We start from the raw sequence: 21,663 nt of genomic DNA, 5'->3' as shown, positions 1-21,663 counted from the left end.
CATGACACTGGAGAACCGTGAAACGGGAACTGTCCTCCTTTGCAGCTGCTCCCGAGCCTCTCCCCGTAGAGTTCCTTTTGGGGGCTTCGAGTCTGGGCCTTCTCCTTCTGAAGGTGGCCGTGTCTGGTGCTGGCCGTAGCCCGGGGCAGCCATAGTCAAAACCGCTTGCATGGGCACCACCACTAACTGAGTCGTCAGCTGTACATGGAGGGCCCATGCCGGGCCTTGTGTTGGTTCTTAAGAGGTGCAGGTGAATGAGACACAACCCCTGTAGGGAAGGGAGTTAGTTCATAGGTGAGATGACCATGGCCCGTAGTAAAAAAAAAAAAAAAGTGAATTTTCCATCATTTCTGTGTGTGTGTATGTGTTAAAAAAGTTTCACAAAATAATTTGTGCCATGCACATATTTTCTGTTTTATTTCTTAATTCACTGGCGGGTTAAGACCTCCTATAGTTTGGAGAGCAGTGAAGATTCCTAGGCAAGGGGAATTATTTCTGATATTTCTGTTGTAAATTTAAAGAAAAATTATACTGTGTACTATCGGATATAAATTTAACTTATATACCAAATTTGAGCTTTATTTCCCTTTTCTGAAATTAAGATAAAAAAATAATTTTTATCTTGCATATTTCAGAGCTGAAAGGTCATTACTTGGAGCCTGACCGACATCCATTTCTGACTTCCCATTACAGGGCTGAGTCTCAGTCAGACTCGCCTAAGGGGAAACCATGGGAAACTGCTTTCTATCAGCTGTTGCCTTTGCCCTGAATTTCACTGATAAGAGACTTCACCTTGATAATGAATATACCTTGAAGCCTAGGTTTTCATGTAGAAATTTTAGATTAACTTAGCATAGCTTCTATCTAGCTCTCATATTTAACGGAGAAAAAAAACATGTCCTCCCTGAATTGCAAATGTTTTTATTCCAAACTATAATCCGTGTACAATGAAGATATGAGCTACACTAATGATGTGTGTGAGTTCAGCTGTGTCACCCTTACACTTTTACATTCGTCCCTGTTATCCACGGGGGATACATTTCAGGGCTCCCAGTGGATTCCTGAAATTGCAGATAGTACCAAACCCTATATATACTATGTTTTTTCTTATAAATACATACTTATGGTAAAGTTTAATTTATAAATTAGGTATAGTAAGAAAATAACAACAGTAACTAATAAAATGTAATTGTCACCCTTACACTTTTACATTTGTCCCTGTTATCCACGGGGGATACATTTCAGGGCTCCCAGTGGATTCCTGAAATTGCAGATAGTACCAAACCCTATATATACTATGTTTTTTCTTATAAATACATACTTATGGTAAAGTTTAATTTATAAATTAGGTATAGTAAGAGAATAACAACAGTAACTAATAAAATGTAACAGTTATAAGAATATACTGTAATAAGTTATGTGAATGTGGTATTCCCCCCCTCCCAATGTTCCCCAACTGATCTGATGACCAGACAGCTACTAGGTGACTTAAGTGGCAGGTAGGTCTGCAGCACGGGTTCACTGGGCACAGAAATGGTTCCTGCCCCAGGTGGCTGGACTGATGCGGCGTGAGATTTCATCCCGCTGCTTAGAACGGAGCGCAATTTAAAACTGTTTCTGGAATTTTTTTAGTTACTCTTTTGATCCAGGTAACTGAAACCTCAAAGTGAAACCATGGGTTGGGGGCTTTATTGCATTTCTATCATCTTACACTTCACATTTCATTCTTTTCCCCACTTTTAGCTTTTAGAAATTTAAATTTTTGCTGTGTTATTTGAAATATAAGTTAAAAAACAGTTTTACCAGTTTATTTTTTCCAACTTATGATTAATAATAGCAACAGAAAAACCTAACTTTGGAGTAGAGAGTTTTAGTTTTCACAGCTTTTTGATATTAATTTAAAATTTCTCATCATCTTAAGAAGGCATATACTGGCTCCCAGTATTCCTTATGTGCCATTATAAAATTTCTACCATAACATTTCCTTTAACCTTTGGATAATTTTATTTTTTAGTTTGTCCTATTTCTGTAATTCCTACATGCCCTCCAAACTTATCAATTACTTTTAAGATTGGGATAATTATACATTTTTTAGTTGCAGTAGTAACTGGAGTTCAGTGCGGCATTCAGCTTCAAGGGCAGGAGGGGAGAGCGCTGAAATAAGGACCCGAACCATCTCTTATATAACGTGGACTCCACCTTCTTCCACTAGACGGCACTGTTTAGTTCTGAAAGATGCCTGAATTTTTATAGTTAAGCATTTTGGGCATAAAGGTGGAGTGGGAAGTGAAAGTCAGAGATTAATTTTGCTTTCAGGTGTATGTACTAAGTGACTTTGAGGCTCTTTGCAATTTATTCAGTGGTATTTCTTCCCTCCATCCCTTCACTCCCAGGGAGAGTTGGACCAGGAACGACTGACCAGGCAGCAGGAACTCACGGCCTTGTACCAGATGCAGCACCTCCAGTACCAGCAGTTCTTAATACAGTAAGAGCAGTCATGTCACAGGGCGGACTGCAGCACCAAAGGGGCCTTGAGACAGACTCTGCTCACAAGTTCCACACAGCAGAAAACTTAGAAGTTTATAGGATATTTCAGTCACCCAACTACTGGCATATTACCACTTCATTCTCAGTTTGATCTTTTCTTCTTAAATACCAGAAGTTTGCAGAAGATGACACATAACTATAATTTTGCAAGCTCTTTAGCTCCTAAAGCAAGAGTCAACACACATTTTAAGGACTAAGTGCCTCCTAAATGGCTCAACTTGGAGTGCCACAGAGAAAAAACGTAGATGAGAGAACAAGAAAGAAGTAAAAGTTTATGCTGTTAGCAGTGGTGTGGAATGACGGCAGAAGCACCTAGGTTGTGTGTGCCTTTGTAGGAGAAGTGAGATTGGCTGTCGTCTCGTGCGAGGCTGGTTGCCTGCCTGCTACCTGTTTTTATGAGCAGTTCGGTCGGCACACGGCCACGCCCATTTGTTTGTGTGTTGTCTCTGGCTGCTCTTGCACAATCGTGGCAGAATTGAGTAGTTGCGTATGGTCTGCAGAGCCAAAAATATTTACCGTCTGGCTCTTTACAGAAAAAAATTGTCTACTTCTGATCTAGTGAAAAAAATCTTACCTAAAATTTTCCAAGCTGAAATATAAATTCGAGAATTTTTATACAAGTAATTTTATTTTTGCAAAGGGTGCTTCATGTGGAAATAGCTATTTGGATCTGTTTTATTTTTAACTTGTTTTCTGACAAAAAGCTATCGTCTTGAGAGAATTTGCCAATTTTTGACATTTTGTGATTTTTTGCTGTCTTCTTTCAGAAGTATGTCATCTGTAAGTTCAGTTCTAGGAGTGAAGTATAGAATTTTCTGCGTAACTATTAATCTGAAGAATTATAAAAATAGATTGGATAGCTATTTCTGGTGGTGTTTTGGGGTCGGGGGGTGGACTGGAATGTGTCTTTCATTGTCTAATGTGAACTAAATATGAATAGAAAGGTCACACTTTATTTTACTTTTTGAAGGCAACAGTACGCGCAGGTTTTGGCTCAGCAACAGAAAGCAGCCCTGTCTTCCCAGCAGCAGCAGCAGCTGGCGCTTCTTCTCCAGCAGTTCCAGGCCCTGAAGATGAGGTTGGTGGTCATTCCATGATGTGTCACTGTGTGTGTGTGTGTGTGTGTGAGAGAGAGAGAGAGGAAAGGAAATACTGTATGTATGAACTCTGGTATCAAAATACCCACACACAACAGAAAACCGGTGTGTGTGAAAAAACAAGATAGTTTTTAAAAATAATTGAGCTGGAGGTAAAGCGTTTACTTGCTCATTTTTCTCAGAGAATAAATTTGGAGTGATAACTGAAGAATAAATAACAGTTGAGAAGCAATGTAGTATTATGAAACAGCAACCAAAAGTTGTAGTCTAGAAGTTTAACCTCATTTTTGCCTGTGATATCCTGAGAAAGATTTTAACAACGCCACACGGGGTTATAATTTTTCAGAACCCAAAAGCTGTTAAGATAGGTGAAAGAAAAAGGAAATTATGCTAGAACTCTTAGATTTCTGCTGTTTCAGATTATCATTCAGGTTGCTGTTTGTTTTGTCTTCTGCAAAGGTATCAGTCACTGCTCTTCAAAGCCTTACTGTCCCATTTAACTGGAACCTCTTACAATTCTCTTTTGAGCCATAACCCATCCTGTGAGGTAGGCAAGTTAGGTGGTAAGGTCTCCATATTATAGATGGGCAAACCCGGACTGTGAGAGGCTGAAGAACTTAGTTGTCATAACACACAGAAAACTTCAGAGACAGAACTAAATGCAGACCTTCTGACTTACAGTCTATGGGTCTTTTCATTATTACGTGCCTCTGTGATTTATTGAGATATTCTGGATTTTTTAAGATGGTAATTATATCCATTATTTGGGAATCTGTATTTGCTATTACTTTGAGGAGTCCAGATGTCTAATTATTGTGCCTCTATCTTTGTTCCTGTCTTAAATGCTTTAGTAGTGTTACGTTTTAGTTAAAACAATGAAGGTGTTTTCTGGCCGAATAACCTGTAAAACCTACAGATAATGTAGAATTCCTTTTTATTTTTGCAAATGATAAGAACAGTTAATTTTTTTTATTTCCCTTTTGCAGAATAGCTGATCAAAACGTCATTTCCTCAGTGACAAGGTCTGTGTCAGTGCCAGATACTGGGTCTATCTGGGAGCCTCAGCCAACAGCCTCACAGCCTCCAGGTAAAAACTTAGATTGGCCTTTAGCATAGCTCCAAGGATTAAGACTCATATGACTTTAAAATTCAGTTTTTAAAAAATACATCAGCTTTTTTTTAACCTGTTTTGTATTGAACATTAACAAGTTCTAATTTTTAATAGACCCCAGCAAAAGATTGAAAGTGTTAGAAATACTGTTAAAGATTTGCTAGAAATTATTTAGTAGGTAAATTTCTTGAATTTGAGCCAGCCTCTTTTTTATGTTGCTCTAATCAGTGTGGGAAAGTCTTTTAAATTGTTTCAATCTCTTCTGCCATAGTAAAAAACAGCATAAGTAAAAACATAAGTTATGATCCCTTCTTCTGAGCCAAGGGTAGATAAATAGCTTAACACTGCGGGTACCCAAAAATATTGGGAAGAGAAAAAAGCATGCTTTGAAGCAAACATCTTACTTTGTTCTCCGATCTTTTAGCATCAAATTAGGAAATTTGGGGCTGGGATTTTTAAAAAATCTTGGTGTTGGTGGAACACTTAGGTTTCTTAAGGTCTGATACGTGCAGAGGCAGGTTGTTGGAACCATGAATAGTCCTTATAGCAGGTTATGTGTGTGTTGAAAATTCTTGGGTACCATGGGCATCGATGGATTGTTCTTAGCCCTGTTGAGCTATTCAGGCCATAGTTCTCTTGCTAACATTGACCCTGGGGATTATGGCAGGGGAAGGACTGATTATTCTCCCTCACCAGCTTCTTATGTTGTATGTACCTTATTTTTCCTTGGTAGTCATTTATAGTTAGGATGTTAAAATATTCTCCAGTTTTGGGGAAACTGTAAGTACTTTATGGAACAATTTATTTCTTTGGGTGTGATGCAATCAAGGTCCTTGACAAATATTGTCCAGTTTTATCTAGACAATAATTTATAATCCATAAATAGACTATAATAGGAGTGTAGGAAATAGAGAACGCTGAAAAGTGGTGTCATTGCTGGCAATAGGAAAACAGACTTAGAAGGCTTTTTCTGTTTGTTTACTTCCACATCTGACCCTGCGCTGCCTTTTAGGTCAGGAGGACCCCGTGTCATTTGTGAGACCTGCACAGCCTTTCTAGAGGACTCCTTAGCTCCAGCTCTGCCTCTTTATCTCTCTTTCTCTTTTTTTCTCTTTTATTAAAGTGAAATTCATGTAACACAGTAACCATTTTTAAATGAACAATTAAGGGGCATTTAATACATTCACAGTATGCTGCCACCACTTAGTTTTCTCTGGTTCCACAGCTGTACCTCTCGTAGCTCCATTCTCCACTTGGTGTGCAGTGAGAGGCAGCACGACTGTTGGAAATACCATGGGGTTTGGGATCCAATACACTGGGGTTGAAATCCTAGCATGGCCATGTGCTTGCCCTGTGTCCCTCAGAATGTTACAGAACTGCCTGACCCTCAGCTTGTTCATTTGTAAAAATGGGGGATGTAAACAGATATCTTACAGGGGTTTTCGAAGACGAAATTAATTCCTCAATAAACGCCTGGTACTACTTACTTTCCTCTAGATGTGTTGAAGGAAGTCGATATAAACTAGAGCCAGTGGACAGTATAGTCTACTTCAAACAGATATGGATGCTGGAGCTCATTCAGAGACTCAGAGACAGGTTTTCACGTTATGCTGATGGGTATGTGACTGTGTGCGTTGTCTTACAGTTTGGGAAGGCGGTAGTGTCTGGGATCTGCCCCTTGACACGGCGACTCCGGGACCTGCCCTTGAACAGCTGCAGCAGATGGAGAAGGCCAAAGCTGCAAAGGTCTGAAACTCATTTTCCTCAGCAGGGCATCCCTTCCAGCTGCAGGGTGCAGACATTTGTTTATTAATGTCTCTATCTCTAGCTAGCTATGCTTTTTTTCCATTAGTTTACTGCTACTTAGCTGGTATAAGCACATTCATATTCTGTGAATACGTATCCTCAAAAAGACCTCAAACAGTTAAAATTATAAGTTTAAGTTAAATCAATTAAATTAAAATTGATATTATTGGTTGACACATTAATGATCATGGTCATATGTATATTTTTGTTGCATTATTCGTGGTAGAAACGCTTGTTACAGATACTGAGACTACTAAGAAAATGTCCGCTACGTGGCTTATTACAGCCTTGATGTGCAGCTTGAGTTCTCACCTGGAGTCTTTATAGTGATGGTTATTGACGTTTCTTAGTGTCCCCAGACACATAGCCGAAAAGCTCAACATTAATGTTAGAGCCTGTGTTCTGGAGGAGCGAGGAATCTCGAATTTTGGGTTTAGTGCTTGTCAGAAGAGGATGTCTCCCAACACAGTGTTACCGCCGTGATTTCTGGATTCTCACGCCTCCAAGAGAGTCTTGCTCCTACGTTATACTCAAAATACTCCCATTGTAGACTTTTAGTCTTATCCCCTGAGGTAGTGATAGTCTCCTTAGAGTGCCCAGTGTGTGCAAAGGGTCTGTCTCCATGAGTGAGAAACAATAACAGTTCTTGAGTGTGTTCTAGTGTCCCAGTGCTTTGGGCTGGAAACAGATGATGAAAGATAGTCGTGTGTGTGTGTGTCTGTGTGTTGGAGGGGGGATGATGACATACAGACAAGTAGATCAAGAAAGCATACAGCAGTTACCCAGTTGGAGAGATGGGGATCAGGAATTGGGGGACACTTTTGACGGACAGTTATACCTGAGCTTAATTTTCACTGAAAGTTCAGTAGGATTTAACACAATTGAAAGGTTTTGGGTCGACAGTAGGAAGAGGTAAAATTAAAATTGCAGTAGAAAGATACGACATCTGTACAGGCTCAGACATACAGGAGAACATGCTGACTCAGGAAACAGCTTGTTAATTTCATCCGGCCTGGACCCTTGTTGCATCTGAGGAATAAATGATGAGAGAGGAGACTAAAGAAGATGAGGCAGGCCGGTCATGAGGATTCTTGCATGTGTCAGACTGAAGTTAGGGTTTATTTTCTGAGTGAAGGACCGCGTTAAATAAATGTGAGCCTGGAAGTAATGTTTTGATGGAGGTTAGATGTTGAGCTGGGGAATGTGGGCAAAACTGGATTCCGGGAAACCAGATAAGAGACTCTTAGGAATATAGATGAGAAAATGAAAGCCTGAACTACACTGTGGCATTGGAACTGGTGAGTAGGTACTGGATTTGACTAATATTTAGGAACTATAAATGATAGGATTTGTAAAGTGGTCAGTCTTCAAATTTTAAGGAATTATATAATTGTCACACCAGCAACTTTACAAACAATGCTGTTGAAACCTTGCAGCTACACCATTAGATCTTCAATCAGAAAATCTTTTGTGAGGATGAGCAAAGAAATGGCCACTGCGAGAGAACGCTGGTGTTACTCTCACATTGGCCACTTTCTCTCCAGGTCTAGGCGATGGCGAGGATGTGATAGAGTGGAGCGGGGGGTAGGTAAGAGTTGGGGGAGTGCATTCAATGTAGACGAGCATAAAACCGTCACTGATCACTGACCTGTCAGGGCTCAGCGCTCTCACAGCTGGCTGCACCAGCCACTTGCAGTAGAAGCGAGTGAATGGTGCTGTGTGCACATCCGTCCTCTCCTAGCAGTCCGGCCAGTGGTGTTGGGGTGTTCCCGTGCATGGCTCGAAGTTCCTAAGAGTGCTCTCGTGTGATCACAGCTAGAGCAGGAGAGAAGAGAGGCAGAAATGAGGGCAAAACGGGAAGAGGAAGAGCGAAAGAGGCAAGAAGAACTCCGGAGACAGCAGGAGGACATTCTTCGGCGCCAGCAGGAGGAAGAGAGGAAAAGGCGGGAGGAAGAAGAGCTTGTCCGAAGGAAGCAGGTACACCTCCGAGAACCTGACCGCAGGGCGTGCTGAAGGAGGGGGCCTTCGGGGTGTCTCGCTCGCTCCCATCGTTTCACAGGTTGTGCTTTTCTGGGAGATGGTTTATCCAGGGGCAACAGCAGGATTGGGATTAGAACCTTAGATGACTCACTTCCCTTTAGAAAGAATGTCTTACTCCCCAACAGCCACTGGAGGGATATTCTTCAGCCCTAGTAAAACATTGGAATTGATTTCTTTTGCAAATTTCCTGGGGTTTTTTAAACCAGTTAGATCTCAAAAGTTAACTAGGTGTTTTCTTAAGTATTTATAATGTGACGTTGAAAGATTTTCGTGGTTTGGTCATTTATTTTTCTAGGGTGAGAGGAACTCCCTATTCATGTGCCTGGCCCAGTTTTCTACTGGGATTTTTAAAGATCCCAGTTGAAAGAATCCACTTTGTAATAGCCCCAAAGTCTAACCTATACCTCAGATTTCCTACTTCTTTTTCTGGCCTTACAAGGTACTCTGTGAAAAAGCAAAAAGGTCCGTGTCAAGATTAGATTAGAACTACTATTTCTGAGAGTCATCCTCTGTGTTAGCATGTAAGGACTCTTAAGAAGGACTGCAGTACAGAACTCTGTTGAAGTCTTTGTTGCTCAGTAAATTATTTTCACAACTAGACCCTTGTCTGTGTACTTAATATCTGTGGGACACACAGCTCTACTCAATACTTCTGACCAGAGTACTTTCTCCTGCCTTACTAGGCATTTTTGTTGGCTGTGTTGATTTGACCTCTCTGTACCTTACGTTCTCAGATGGTGAAGAAATAGGGGCTAACGGTACCAATGGAGAAACCAAACCCTGAGTCCTAACACAGCCCTTCCTAGCGGGGTGATCAGTAAGTGTAGCTAATGGAGAAACCAGCATAGGATTCACAGTATGGTGCTTTTTATATTTTAAATACAAATTATTTTAGCTCTTAATGTGCCTGCTTCTGAACTTACATATATACTTTTTACTCAAGATACTTTTTGTATTTACTGTTAATAGTTTTGGTGGCATATAGCCTGTTCCTTTTCAAATTATGACGTAATATGATTGAGACCCAGAGTTACACGCACACACACACACCCACACACACCCTTTTTTTAATATAGGAAGAGGCTTTGCGACGCCAGAGGGAGCAAGAAATTGCATTAAGGAGACAGCGAGAAGAGGAGGAAAGACAGCAGCAAGAAGAAGCTCTAAGAAGAATGGAGGAGAGGAGGAGAGAAGAAGAAGAGAGGCGGAAGCAGGAAGAGTTGTTGCGCAAGCAGGTGACCAGATGGCTTACTCTCCTCACTGTTGCTAGAACTCGGAGTTAGTGACGAAGGAGGAGTGCAGGGAGCCGAACTAAAACTTTTTCAGGTTGCTGAAAATTACCAAAAGAGACCTAGGTGGCTCTCTACTCTTGTAATAACCGTCCCACATGTAGTTACAAAATCTGAACAAAATATCAAAGAACCAAAACAGACAATAAAGCAGCAGACCACCAGAGAGAAATCCAAAGAAGATATATCCTTAAAAAACCAAACGTAAGATCCGCAAGCTGACAGCTTGTGCCTAAAGCTCATCCCACTTCACTCTTTAAAAGTGTACAGTTCAGTGCTGCATAATCTGTTCACAAGGCTCTGCAGGAGTTACCACTGTCTACTTCTAGTCCAGCCATGCCTTCTGCCACTACAGGCAGCCAGAACCCCTCAAGCACGCCATTTTTATGTTTAAGAATGTAGGTTTTTTATTAATAGACTTTATTTTTAGAACTGTATTAGATTTTCAGAAAAATTGGGATGATAGTACAGTTTCTCTTATTACTGTATTAGTTATGATACATTTGTCACAATAAACCAATATCGATGCACTATTATTAACTGAAGTCCGTAGTTATTCACATTACTTTTCTTTTTCCATAATGTTCTATTTCTGTTCCAGGATCCCATCCAAAATGTTACTTTCAATTGTGTGTGTCTCTAGCTCCTGGCTGTGACTTTCAAAGAAATTGTTTTCTGTCCTCCAGAAACTCACAGACTATGTGGGTGATAATTATACAAGAAATAAATGCCACATTTAGGATACTTTCAGCTGCAAAATCAAAATATTCACCTAAAAGTACTTAAATAGTTACCCCAATAGTTTTTGCCCCATGTATTAGGGAGATGAGGCAGTTACACATGATTTCAGTGACTCGTTGATGTCGTTAAGGACCCAGGTCCTTTGCACACTCCTGCTCTGCTACTTTTTGGTGTATTGACTTTTGGATTCAGACTTTTCACCTCATGGTTAGGGGTCTTGGGTACCATACCCGGTACAACCCGCATCCGAAAAGAGAGTTGGCCCTTTTCTCACCCATCTCCTTTCGTCTGGGAAGATGTCATCTGTAGAAGCCTCCCAGCAAACATCCCTTTGGCCAAATCAGATCACATGGTGTCCCTACTTACACCGGACGCTTAAAAAGCAAAATCTGGCGTTTTAAACCTCTGATAGGACAGGAGGCTCTGTCTACAAGGAAGAGGCTTGAAAGGAATGGTTGCTGGATAAGTAGAAACAGTTGCTGCCACAGGTGGGCTAGAAGCAGATAAAGAGAGGAGGACAGGTGGCGTTGGACATAATGAAAGGCAGAGGGGACGTTACGTCCTATAGGCTGGCTGACATCTGCGCTGAGTTCTGGAGGATGGAGGGGAGCTGCGCTCTGGATAAGACAGCCGCGCACATGTAGGAAACATGCTGCGGAGGCAGGAGGCGGGGAGGCACAGCGGTTGGCTCTGGGAGGGAAGCAGAGGGAGATGAGCCAGGGTATGAGGAACATAGTGGGGTGGAGAGGGGCCTGTGGGCTGTGAGGGTGAGACCAGGGATTGAAGTCTTGTAAAGTCGCTCTGGTTCCAGAACTGGCCGAGGCTTTCCTGGCGATCAGAGCCCCTCGAGGTCCTGGCAGCTCCCCGTGCTCAGTGCCCTGAAAAGCTCGCTCTGCCTCGGCGTCCGGGAGACTTTCCCGCAGCTGGCGGGATCTCTTAGAGATCAGTACTTAACCACAGATGTCAAAGGGACAGTCCTTTTGTGTAGAAATGAGCAAAGAAATGAAAAATGTATCCTGTAGGCATGCCAGGCCTTTGTGGCCACTGTAAATATATTTTAAAAGAAAACTTAACTTACGTTATCATAAAGTTTCTGCTTTCTCTGTCACTTTTGATGTCTAACCTTTTGAGAAAAGCCTTCAAAAGTGATTCAGATTTTTTTAAAAAAAACAATTAAATTTTACTCTCTTTTATTTTTCCTTCTGGGAAGGAAGAGGAGGCTGCAAAATGGGCCCGGGAAGAAGAAGAAGCCCAGCGCCGATTAGAGGAGACCCGGCTGCGGATGGAGGAGGAGGCCGCCCGACTCCGGCACGAGGAGGAGGAGCGGAGGAGGAAGGAGCTGGAGCTGCAGCGGCAGAAGGAGCTGCTGCGCCAGAGGCAGCAGCAGCAGGAGGCTCTCCGGAGGCTGCAGCAGCAGCAGCAGCAGCAGCAGCTGGCGCAGATGAAGGTGAAGCCCAGGCCCGCACCCGCAGGGCGGCTGCGACGTTTCCCCGTTAGGCCAAGGCTGGCAGTTAAATGGTCTACTTTCTTTGAGTTAAATATTTCTGCTACGGTTTTTTGATCAGCAGAACATTACATGATGCGTGCACTTTGTGTTAGGCCTTTAAAGGAAGGGCCAGCAGGACCGAATTGGCCTGATGGCATTCAGCACACTTAGCGACTGTCTTGGTCTGGGAGACCAAGGCTGCTAGGATGGATGGCTCCTGCGTAGTCAGCCCTCAGTGACTGGGAAAGCAGTGGCGCTCTGGACGAACTGGGAGGAGTTGGGAGGGGGCGGGCAGACCTGTGGCAGGGTCTGCGTAACTTCCCCCTGGGGCCTGTGGTTAATAACAAGGCTTAGTGTCCCCCATCTTCAGAGGGCTCACAGGGTAAAGACAGAAATGGTAAATTAGCATACAGTGGAGGAGTATAGTAAGAGAGGTGGCATTGGTGGTTTTGCGACCGGCTGGATTAATTTAGCGACATCCCACTCTCCAAAGGGTGAAGCCTCTGCTGTTGCTCCTGGGGGTGTGGCATTGGGTGCGCCTCCAGTCACCCTGTGGGTGCAGGCCTCTTTTTGATGGTCTTTTTCCAGGTCCAGCTTTTAACCTCCTAAATTGCTGGCTGGGTTCTCTGTTCTCAGAAGTGCCCCGGGGCGTGAGTTGCTTTGTGGACTGATGCAGCCAAATTCCGGCTTCTTCCTGAGATCTGTATTTGAGATTTGCTCTGACCTTGACCCCAGGAGGACTCCTTTCAGCTCTATCTCTGGTTCTCTGAGACAGTTTAGCTGTCTCCAGTGAATCTATGGGTCTCCTCCCAGTTGCCTTTCACTCCGTCCTTCACTGGGTTTTTGAAACTCCTCACGGTCCACAGTCGCGAATGAAGTCAGTCCCTTTGAGAAGAGGGCTGGAGCTCTGCATGGTCCAGTCTCTTCCTCCTGCCTCCACCCTCAAGCAAAAATCTGTCGAGTCCCAGCTCAAGCTGAGGACAGTGGTGTGCTTTTCTCTGAGTGACATCCCAGCTTTAGGAGTTGAGCCCTTGGGGAAGGAGCAGCAGCGGCGGGTCTTTTGGGCCAACCTCCCCTGGTGGCATGGTGGCCTTTCTAGCCAGGCAGTGGCAGGACCCTGCTCGTCTCAGCACAGCGCCCCTGGGCGGTTTCCATTTCACGGGTGGGGGTGGGCAGGGTAGGTGTTGGAAGGGAAGCCCACCCCTCAGCTATGTTTGCCTGCAACGTAGGCTTTGCAGTCGGTGGCTGGAGCCTGGTCGAGACGTGCTGGCGAGCTTCTCAGGACGTCAGCCCACTGCCTGGCCGCTGAGGGGGAGAGGGAGCCCCGTGTTCTCTGTTGGGCTGAGCTAGGAGTGGGGAGAGAGTGGGTCTTGGTACAAGTACCACAGACGCTCTGTTCTCACCACATTTTAGCAGATTTCTTGAAGAAATGTTTTATTTGTTGTATTCCCTTAGGAACATTTCCAGAGTTTAATGTTTTTCTTAAAAATAATTTTCACCAGTTTTGCCGGAGAGTGGGTCCACAGAGCTCCTTGTGTTGTCATACTGGATGTGGGACACAGTCTTCTTTTTTTTAAAAAATAAAATATCTTGAAAAGTAAGAGCACTGTCAAGGCAGAAAAAAAGTTAAATTTTAAAAAATGAGTGAGAGATATTAGGCATTCATGGGTCACAAAATGTGCCAAATTCTCTACTGTTTGCTTCTGATTGTTCTGGAAAGCACGAGTGATCAACTGCACTCCTCTGAGTGGGCTGTCCAGGGTGTTGGTTTCACTGGAAAATGTCCAGAGGCAGTGTCGATGGAGGCATGGGATAGTATTTCCTATGCACAGATAAGATTTAAGGGAAACGATAGCTATCTGCCGACATTTTTGTCTGTCGTGTGAAGACATTTCTTCTGCTTTACCCCAGAGAGCAGACCTGTGAACCATGAGCAAAAAGTACAGCGAAGTATACTTTGGCACAGCAAAGGGAAGGATCTCAGAGGGGCCCGAAAGGGGAAAAGGCCATTTCAGGAGACAGAGCATCTCTTCCTGGTGCTGGCCGCCATTCTGGGTATAGTGGGGTGACATATTATAGACAGCATCAGTGGGTTGCTGGCTGATTGTCTGCATTAGTATTACAAGTGTGTGCAAATGATCTGGTCTTACCTTTGGAAATTCTGATTCATCAGGTGTGGGGCCAAGGCATCTACATTTGTACAGGTCCTCCTAGGTGAGGCTGCCAGGGCTGATCTCGATAGCACCTTCCAAGTGAGTCATTTCCTGTGGAGAAGAAGCAGAGTTTTGTTTGTTTGTTTGTGCTCAGCTCTGCCTATGTAGTCCCCATCTTTCTTAGTTTCCCTCCGCACCTCTCCTCCACCCCGGCACAGGGACATCTTGAAAGGCCGCAGATACCTGTCGTGTTGGCTAAAACCTGTTAGAGATTCCTTCGTCAGGCTCAGCACTGGTGAGGGCTGCCACTCATTCGGAGAGCTATCGGGTGATGTCTGTGACAGCGGTGACAGCGGACACTTTTCGCACCCTCAACCCACCAGCTCCAGTTTCAGACATTCCCGCTTACAGAGCCCGTCTTTTTGGGGCCTTCTGGACATTTTGTTTTTTTTTTGATCCATATTTATATATATTTTTTAAACATATTTTAAGTCTGGTTAGATTTGTTTTTTGTTGTTTTCATGTGTTTTTCACATCTATAAGAGGACTCAAAATTAGAGTGCATCTTTTCCTGGCCTAGAAAACCAAGGGATTCTCTTAGAATAGTCAGGCTTTCGAGAACATTAAAGCATTCAGAAACCAGACATTTACACTCTATTTTAGTCTTTAATTTTAAGGGATAGGAAAAACAGAATTATTGAATAAAAACAGCTTAGTTCCCATAACTGGAAGCTACAGTTTTGTTAACAGTGACTGTTACTGAGAACTATGCCTGGCATCTTGCATTAGCTGTTCACCTCAGCTCTCCCTTCAGAAATCTTGTCTTTGACCCTTTTACTGGAAAGTCACATCATGTCCTTTATTGCCTCCATGGATTAAGATTTAGTGATTCTTTTGTTTCCTCCTTTCCCTTTCTGTCTTTACATTGCTGTGTCTATCAATGCTAGATATAACAAATTTGCATTCCTCAAGTGATAGCTCAAGTAAAAGTATATTGTGTGTGTTTTCAGTTGTTTTAAAATAATCCTAGGTTTGGCGTAATGACAGAGGATTTAGTGACTGGGAGAATGAGGGTGTGTAGAAAGGTCGTAGAAGGAACCCCGAATGCCGGGTTCACGTGTGCACCGCGGCCCCGCGGCCTGTCCACATTTCTGTGTGAACTCTTCTGCCTTCCTTTGCGGTTAGCTTCCCTCTTCTTCAACGTGGGGCCAGCAGTCCAGTACAACAGCGTGTCAGTCGCAGGCAACACTGTCACTGGCTGAAATCCAGAAACTGGAGGAGGAGCGAGAACGGCAGCTTCGAGAAGAGGTACGTTTTAAAAGTAAAAGTGGCCCAGACAGTGTTCCAGAATAGCTAGTGGGCATCATGGGTTAGTGGTTAGTAAAGGTGATTATTAGTGCTAGGTTGCTGTGTGTCCGAACTGCGTGTTCAGTATTAAACTCTTAAGCCTGTAATTTGGTCATTCTAGCAAATGTGCAGTATCTAGCAAGAATGACATTAAGATTGGATAACATACGTGTTCAGTTATCTTAAACATTTTAATGTAGCTCTTGAAGGAATAGCTCATAAATAGTACATGGATTTTTCAGAATTGTGTGTGAGTTTCATGCAGATACTCTTTTGTAAATTTGGTTTTTATAATGCAGACGACATTTTTATCTAAGAGTATTGGGTTTTCTGCCTAACCTAGAAAACTGTAAAATAGGCCAATATGAGAAATAAGGTATGTTTGTAAGTCTTTATCCTATAGTAGTTGTAAGTTGATATCCGTCGGAATAGGAAGGATACAAAAGAGTGAAAGAAAGAGGGGAAGGGAATAATACAATTTTTGGCAGAAAAGAGAATGAGTGCCATTAGGTGCCGTTCCATCCATCCATCCGTCCCTCTCATATTTGCTGAGTACTTACTCAGTTATACTGGGGATATAGCTGAGTCTGAAACAAAAGCTCTCCATCTGGTTGAGGAGAGATGGACAATAAAAATTGGTGGTGGTAGTGATCGTCTAGTTTTAGGTAGTACGATCTGGGAAGGCTTCTCTGGAAAGGTGGCATGAGGTAGCAGTCTTGAAGAAAGTGCTTTATGTGGATAGATTTGAGGCAGAGCAGTCAGTTAGGTACAGAATGCAGGTTGTCAATTTTAGATCTGGGCGGTGTTCACTGGAAGCCCTGGGTACACGAAGAGAAGTGGGAGTTGTCTCTACATAGTCACCAGGTAGTGTGCTTGACCTCATCAGATAGGTCACACTGTTCCTTCACCTTTAACTTACCTTATTTTCTTTCCTCTTAAAAAGGAAAAAGACTGAACTTTCTCTGAAATCATCTTTTTTAAAAAGGTTATCAACAAATGATACAGAGTATATTATTTCTCTTTAAGGCTAGAAATGGTTTCGTTAATTTTGGTCTCTTGATGAAAAAACGATAATAGTGGTCATTGGAGTTAGAATCACAGGTCTTTTCTTGTTCACCTTTTTTTGTCAGAAGTTAATGATTGCCTCATTTGTATTTTCTTTGAAATGATGAGTCTTCCCACACTCTTTAAAAGGTATAAATGCCTCTCGATCGATACATCTCACACAGAGAAACCTAAGATGATTTTCATGTGTTCCCTGGAGGTGTTCTGGCCAAATCTAACCTGGTCCAACCTGGACGCTGCTGGCTTGCTGTGCAGCTGTTCTGTTCTTCTTGAATTCTCGTTAGTTGCATGTTGCCCTCCTGGACCGATTTTGATTTTTCTCACATTTTCTCTTCTGTTTTTTATCTTTGTCTTTCCCCCAATGGGACATTTTCTTAGTCTTATCTTTCAGTCCTCCTATTGAATATTTATTGTATGCTATCTTATTTAAAAATTTTCTAGGTACTTAATTTGGTTCTTTATTTTTATAGTCTCTTATTTTTGTTTTATCGAATGTACTGTCTTACCTCTATATCCCTTACCGATGCTAGCTTTTTAGAAGTTAGCTTCTGTAATTGCCTGTCTAGTCTCTGTTTCCTCTGAATTTCGTTTGTTTGATTTGGTTTTTGGCTTTCACTTTAGAAACTTATGTCAAATATTTGTTGATCCTGGGCTGTTTGTTTACATTTAGGAATAAGGCACTAAAAAGATGATTGAAGGTTCCGGTATGTACAGTATCTTGGTGGGCTTTGCCATAATGGTCTCTGGCTGGGCTGTCCTGTTGGAGGAGTCCCCCATCTGTGGGTAGCTAATAGGTGTATTCTCTTGCGCTGGGTCAGCTTCCCCATGGAATAATCCACAAGTGTGGCTCAGCTTCCCCAAAGAGGAAAGTCAGTTTTCTGCTGGGGATAGAGAGCTGCCCAACTCCCCCGGGTGAGAGCGGTCTGGGTGTCTCGCTACTGCTTTTTACAGGCTTTCAGCCAGTCTTCCTCTGTTTGAGATACCCACACCTCTGCCCTGAGCTTTCTGTATGAATTGGCCCATTCCTGAGCTTCCTTTACTTAGGTTTCAGTTTTTTGGGTCTGTTACATTGGCTGTCATTATTTGTCTGCTTTCCAGCTTTTAAAAACTTATTCTGTTCTCTTTGTCCTTATGTTTATGCTTTTTAAAAATATTTTTTTACATCATTTTGGTAGGGCTTTAAGAAATCAACATGTATTTCATTTCTGTGCTAAACTAAAAGCCCTACTTAATTTTTAAGAGATAATTCTGCATTTGATCTTTTTAATCTCCTTTTAGTAGCTTTGGAAGTTTATGTCTTTATTTGCAGCAAAGGAATTAGCCCTGTCAGATATTTCATTTGGTATAGCTGCTATGTGTTCGCATCCATTTCATTACCGGACATTTGTAACTATTATTTCTGAAACCGCATCCTGAGCTGGCTTCCATTTTTGTGCAACAGCAAAGGCGCCAGCAGAGGGAGTTGATGAAAGCTCTCCAGCAGCAGCAGCAACAGCAGCAGCAGCAGCAGCAACAGCAGCAGCAGCAGAAACTCTCAGGTTGGGGCAACATCAGCAAACCCGCAGGGACCGCCAAGTCGCTTCTGGAGATACAGCAGGAAGAAGCCAGGCAAATGCAGAAGCAGCAGCAGCAGCACCAGCAACCAAACAGAGCCCGGAATAATACAGTGGGTTCAGTTTCCTAATCAGTCATTCCGTGGACAGATGTTATCAGTTATCTTTTCTAACTTTTGTGGACTCCCTTTTTATCTTTTTATTATTGTTAACCACAGTCATTTGTCTCTTTTTCTTTAACAGCATTCCAACCTGCACACCAGCATTGGGAATTCTGTTTGGGGCTCTATAAATACTGGTCCCCCTAACCAGTGGGCATCTGACCTAGTCACTAATATCTGGAGTAATGCTGACACTAAAAACTCCAACATGGGATTCTGGGATGATGCAGTGAAAGAGGTGGGACCTAGGAATTCAACAAATAAAAATAAAAACAACGCCAGTCTCAGGTAGGGCTTAAAGTGATCAAACCTGTGCTCCTCGGTGGGTTGGGGGAAGGGGCATACAGGGAGTGGGATGTTGGGTGGACAGGGGAAAAGGTTCTTAAATTTAGTTTTTACTTATTTTCATCTGCGTCTAAGTGCATGAGGTCATAGTTTGGTGATTGCTTTCTTCCCCCTAGAAACACATCTGGATTATTACTAAGGGCTCTTACTGTCGGGCACCTAGTTTGTTGCCTGTTACATGGTAAACACTTAATAATATTAGGAATAGTGTATTTTTGTGTTGTTGAACATTTCTCCAAGGTATTCCCTAGATCTTAGTGTTTTTTTTTTCCTAAATTTATATTTTTAAGTTACTTGTACTGTAATTGGTATTATAAACACCCCTGTAATGGCCTCTTTATTTTTCTGATAGATTAGTTATCCTTCACCTTCCTCTTTCTTTCCTTAGTGTACAGCATTGTTGAAGAGCATGGGTTTTAGCGTTAAACATGTGACCTCCAAATCCCAGCACTACCACTTATTAGCTGTGTGACCTTGGGCAACGGGGAACTTCTTTGAGCCTCAGTTCCCTCATCTGTAAAATGATGATAATACAACTTCATGGGTGTAGTAAAGATAAGATGGATACATGCGAAATAGTGAAGTGCCTGGCACATAGCAACTGCTTAATAAATGGTAGTGTTGTCACATTGTTTCTTCTCGATCAAGGGCTAACATATGACGAATAGGACACCAAATACCTGTCAGTTTATAGAACACTGCGCTCTTTGCCTTTGCGTGCAATATCATCATTCCTTATGATAACCCAATTTTACAGATGAGGAAACTGAGGCTTAGCAAAATTAAAAAACTTAACAAAGAACACATAGGAAGAATTTCATCAGTTCTCTGAAAAGAAGCCCTGTGTTCACAAGCTAGAATATATTAGCTGAGGCTAGATTTTAAGGGGGTATTGAGTAACGCCTACCTCACCCCAAATCCAAACATTTGAATTTTTGGAGCCAGGCTTTGGATCACTGGACGGCCATCCAGTGTTGCCAAGACATTATGTATGGGGTTGTAGTATAAGCACATAGTAACAGTGTCTGGGAATATAATATCGCCCTATTGTTTTGCTTTAGTAAATCTGTAGGTGTGTCTAACCGGCAGAATAAGAAAGTAGAAGAAGAAGAAAAGTTGCTGAAGCTCTTTCAGGGAGTAAATAAAGCCCAAGATGGATTTACCCAGTGGTGTGAACAGATGCTTCATGCCCTTAATACGGCAAATAACTTGGATGGTAAGAATCGGGGAGGGAAACCCAGCATGTGGAATGGCAGAGCAGGGCCCACAAAGAAGTTGGCAAGCTGGAATGATGGGCCAGAACTCAGGAGTGAAGTCTAATGGAGGCAGATCCCGCATCTACTATAATGACTTGACTCTAACAGTGTTATATGTGATTTTACGTGGGAGAGAAGTCCTGTCATACTATGCTCAAATAGGTTATCAGTGGTTGCCAAAAAGTAAATGCTCTCTCGGGCTGTTTCACGACGTATAAGATAGAGGCGGTCGTAGTTCCATGCTGCTCATTTTATGAGGGCAGTTGCCAGCCGGATCAGGTCCAAAGGAAGGTAACTGTCATGGTGGGGACAGAGGTCAACCTGGGCAAGAGAAAGTTGAGGTGCTGTGAGCTCTATCCCTTCCTGCCTTTGGGGGCGGGGCTGGGAGTCATGTGACAGAGCATGCAGACTCATTTTGTGTAGCATGAAACTAGGACCAGTATGTGGAAGTGAAAAGATTTCAGCACAATTTGAAGAAAAACTTGCTAATCGGTAGCTCTTCACCGAGAACTTTCTGCCTTAGGTAGAAGTGGGTCCCCTCCCCACCCCCCAGTGTTTGAACAGAGACTAGTCAGCTTGGTGTCCACCTCTGATGTCTTGCCTAAAACCAAAAATCTTTAAAAACAGAGTAGTAAAGGAATTGAAACGTTCTTTGCAACATTGTAACACTATCTAATGGTCTGAAAGAGCCAGAGAAAACAATAGTAAATAATAGTGGTGGCTACCATCCATTAAGTACCTACCATGTGCTAGGCACTTTTCAGGTAGAGGTTAAAGTATGCTATCCCAGCTATTTAATTTTTGCAGCATTTTTATAAGATACTTTCACAATGTAAGTGATGTGTTATACCCATTTTATAAATTAGGAAACAGAGGCTCAGAGTGGTTAAGCAACTTCTCAAGGTCACACAGCCAGCGAATTCCCGAGTCAGGTTTAAACCCAGGTCTAACTCTGATACTTGTGTTTTTCTCCTATACCACACTGCTCGCATGTTCCATTTAATTTCTCTAAATGTATGATATCTCAGTGACGCTAAAGGAGGGTATGGCTGTGTCTTGAGTATCTGTCGTGGTGCCTGGTACATATCATAGCACTGAATAAGTATTGTTTGAATTTAAGAACAAATCCCCAAATGACTTCAGTCTTAGGCAAACAATCGTTTTAATCAGCATAGCATTTAGTGATACTAAACGTGTGGTATGTCTTTAAGTTTCCATCATTAATGTCTGTTGGGTGAGACAATTATTAAAAACTGAAACCGATTTTTTGTATGTGATATTTCATTATTACTCTTTACGTCTTCTCTCCTCTCCTGTTGCAGTTCCTACATTTGTTTCTTTCCTGAAGGAAGTAGAATCTCCGTACGAGGTCCATGATTATATCAGGGCCTATTTGGGAGATACCTCTGAGGCCAAGGAGTTTGCCAAGCAGTTCCTCGAGCGCCGTGCCAAACAGAAAGCCAGCCAGCGGCAGCAGCAGCAGCAGCAGCAGCAGCAGCAGCAGCAGCAGCAGCAGCAGCAGCAGCAGCAGGTATGAGGCCGTGCAGAGCGCAGTTGCCATGTGTGAGCATTAATACCTTGAAATATTGAGCACTAGAGAAATGGAAATTAGAACAAAGATACCATTTTTGTATATCGAATGACCAAAGCCCTTTAAAATGAGGTA

General features: G+C 42.6%; 1 protein-coding gene across 6 annotated transcripts in view; it reads left to right on the top strand.

Moving 5' to 3' along the window:
- GIGYF2 (GRB10 interacting GYF protein 2) overlaps window positions 1-21,663 on the top strand; it is a 109,399-nt gene that overhangs the window by 79,490 nt on the left and 8,246 nt on the right. For 3 of the 6 annotated variants that reach the window (XM_025043205.1, XM_006906628.3, XM_025043207.1), the window contains 12 exons: window positions 2,394-2,485; window positions 3,518-3,625; window positions 4,631-4,731; window positions 6,401-6,501; window positions 8,377-8,538; window positions 9,678-9,836; window positions 11,842-12,078; window positions 15,456-15,578; window positions 18,124-18,348; window positions 18,479-18,684; window positions 19,803-19,957; window positions 21,320-21,528. In XM_025043205.1, coding sequence (XP_024898973.1) covers window positions 2,394-2,485; window positions 3,518-3,625; window positions 4,631-4,731; window positions 6,401-6,501; window positions 8,377-8,538; window positions 9,678-9,836; window positions 11,842-12,078; window positions 15,456-15,578; window positions 18,124-18,348; window positions 18,479-18,684; window positions 19,803-19,957; window positions 21,320-21,528 — 1,878 coding nt within the window. The remainder of the gene's footprint in view (window positions 1-2,393; window positions 2,486-3,517; window positions 3,626-4,630; window positions 4,732-6,400; window positions 6,502-8,376; window positions 8,539-9,677; window positions 9,837-11,841; window positions 12,079-15,455; window positions 15,579-18,123; window positions 18,349-18,478; window positions 18,685-19,802; window positions 19,958-21,319; window positions 21,529-21,663) is intronic. The other 3 variants (XM_025043204.1, XM_025043203.1, XM_025043206.1) reach the window with 3 other exon arrangements.

Source organism: Pteropus alecto, unplaced genomic scaffold (genome assembly GCF_000325575.1).
Source record: "Pteropus alecto unplaced genomic scaffold, ASM32557v1 scaffold110, whole genome shotgun sequence".
NCBI lineage: Eukaryota > Metazoa > Chordata > Mammalia > Chiroptera > Pteropodidae > Pteropus > Pteropus alecto.
Note: the sequence above shows the minus strand (reverse complement) of the source record. Positions and strands in the feature narration are given on the sequence as shown.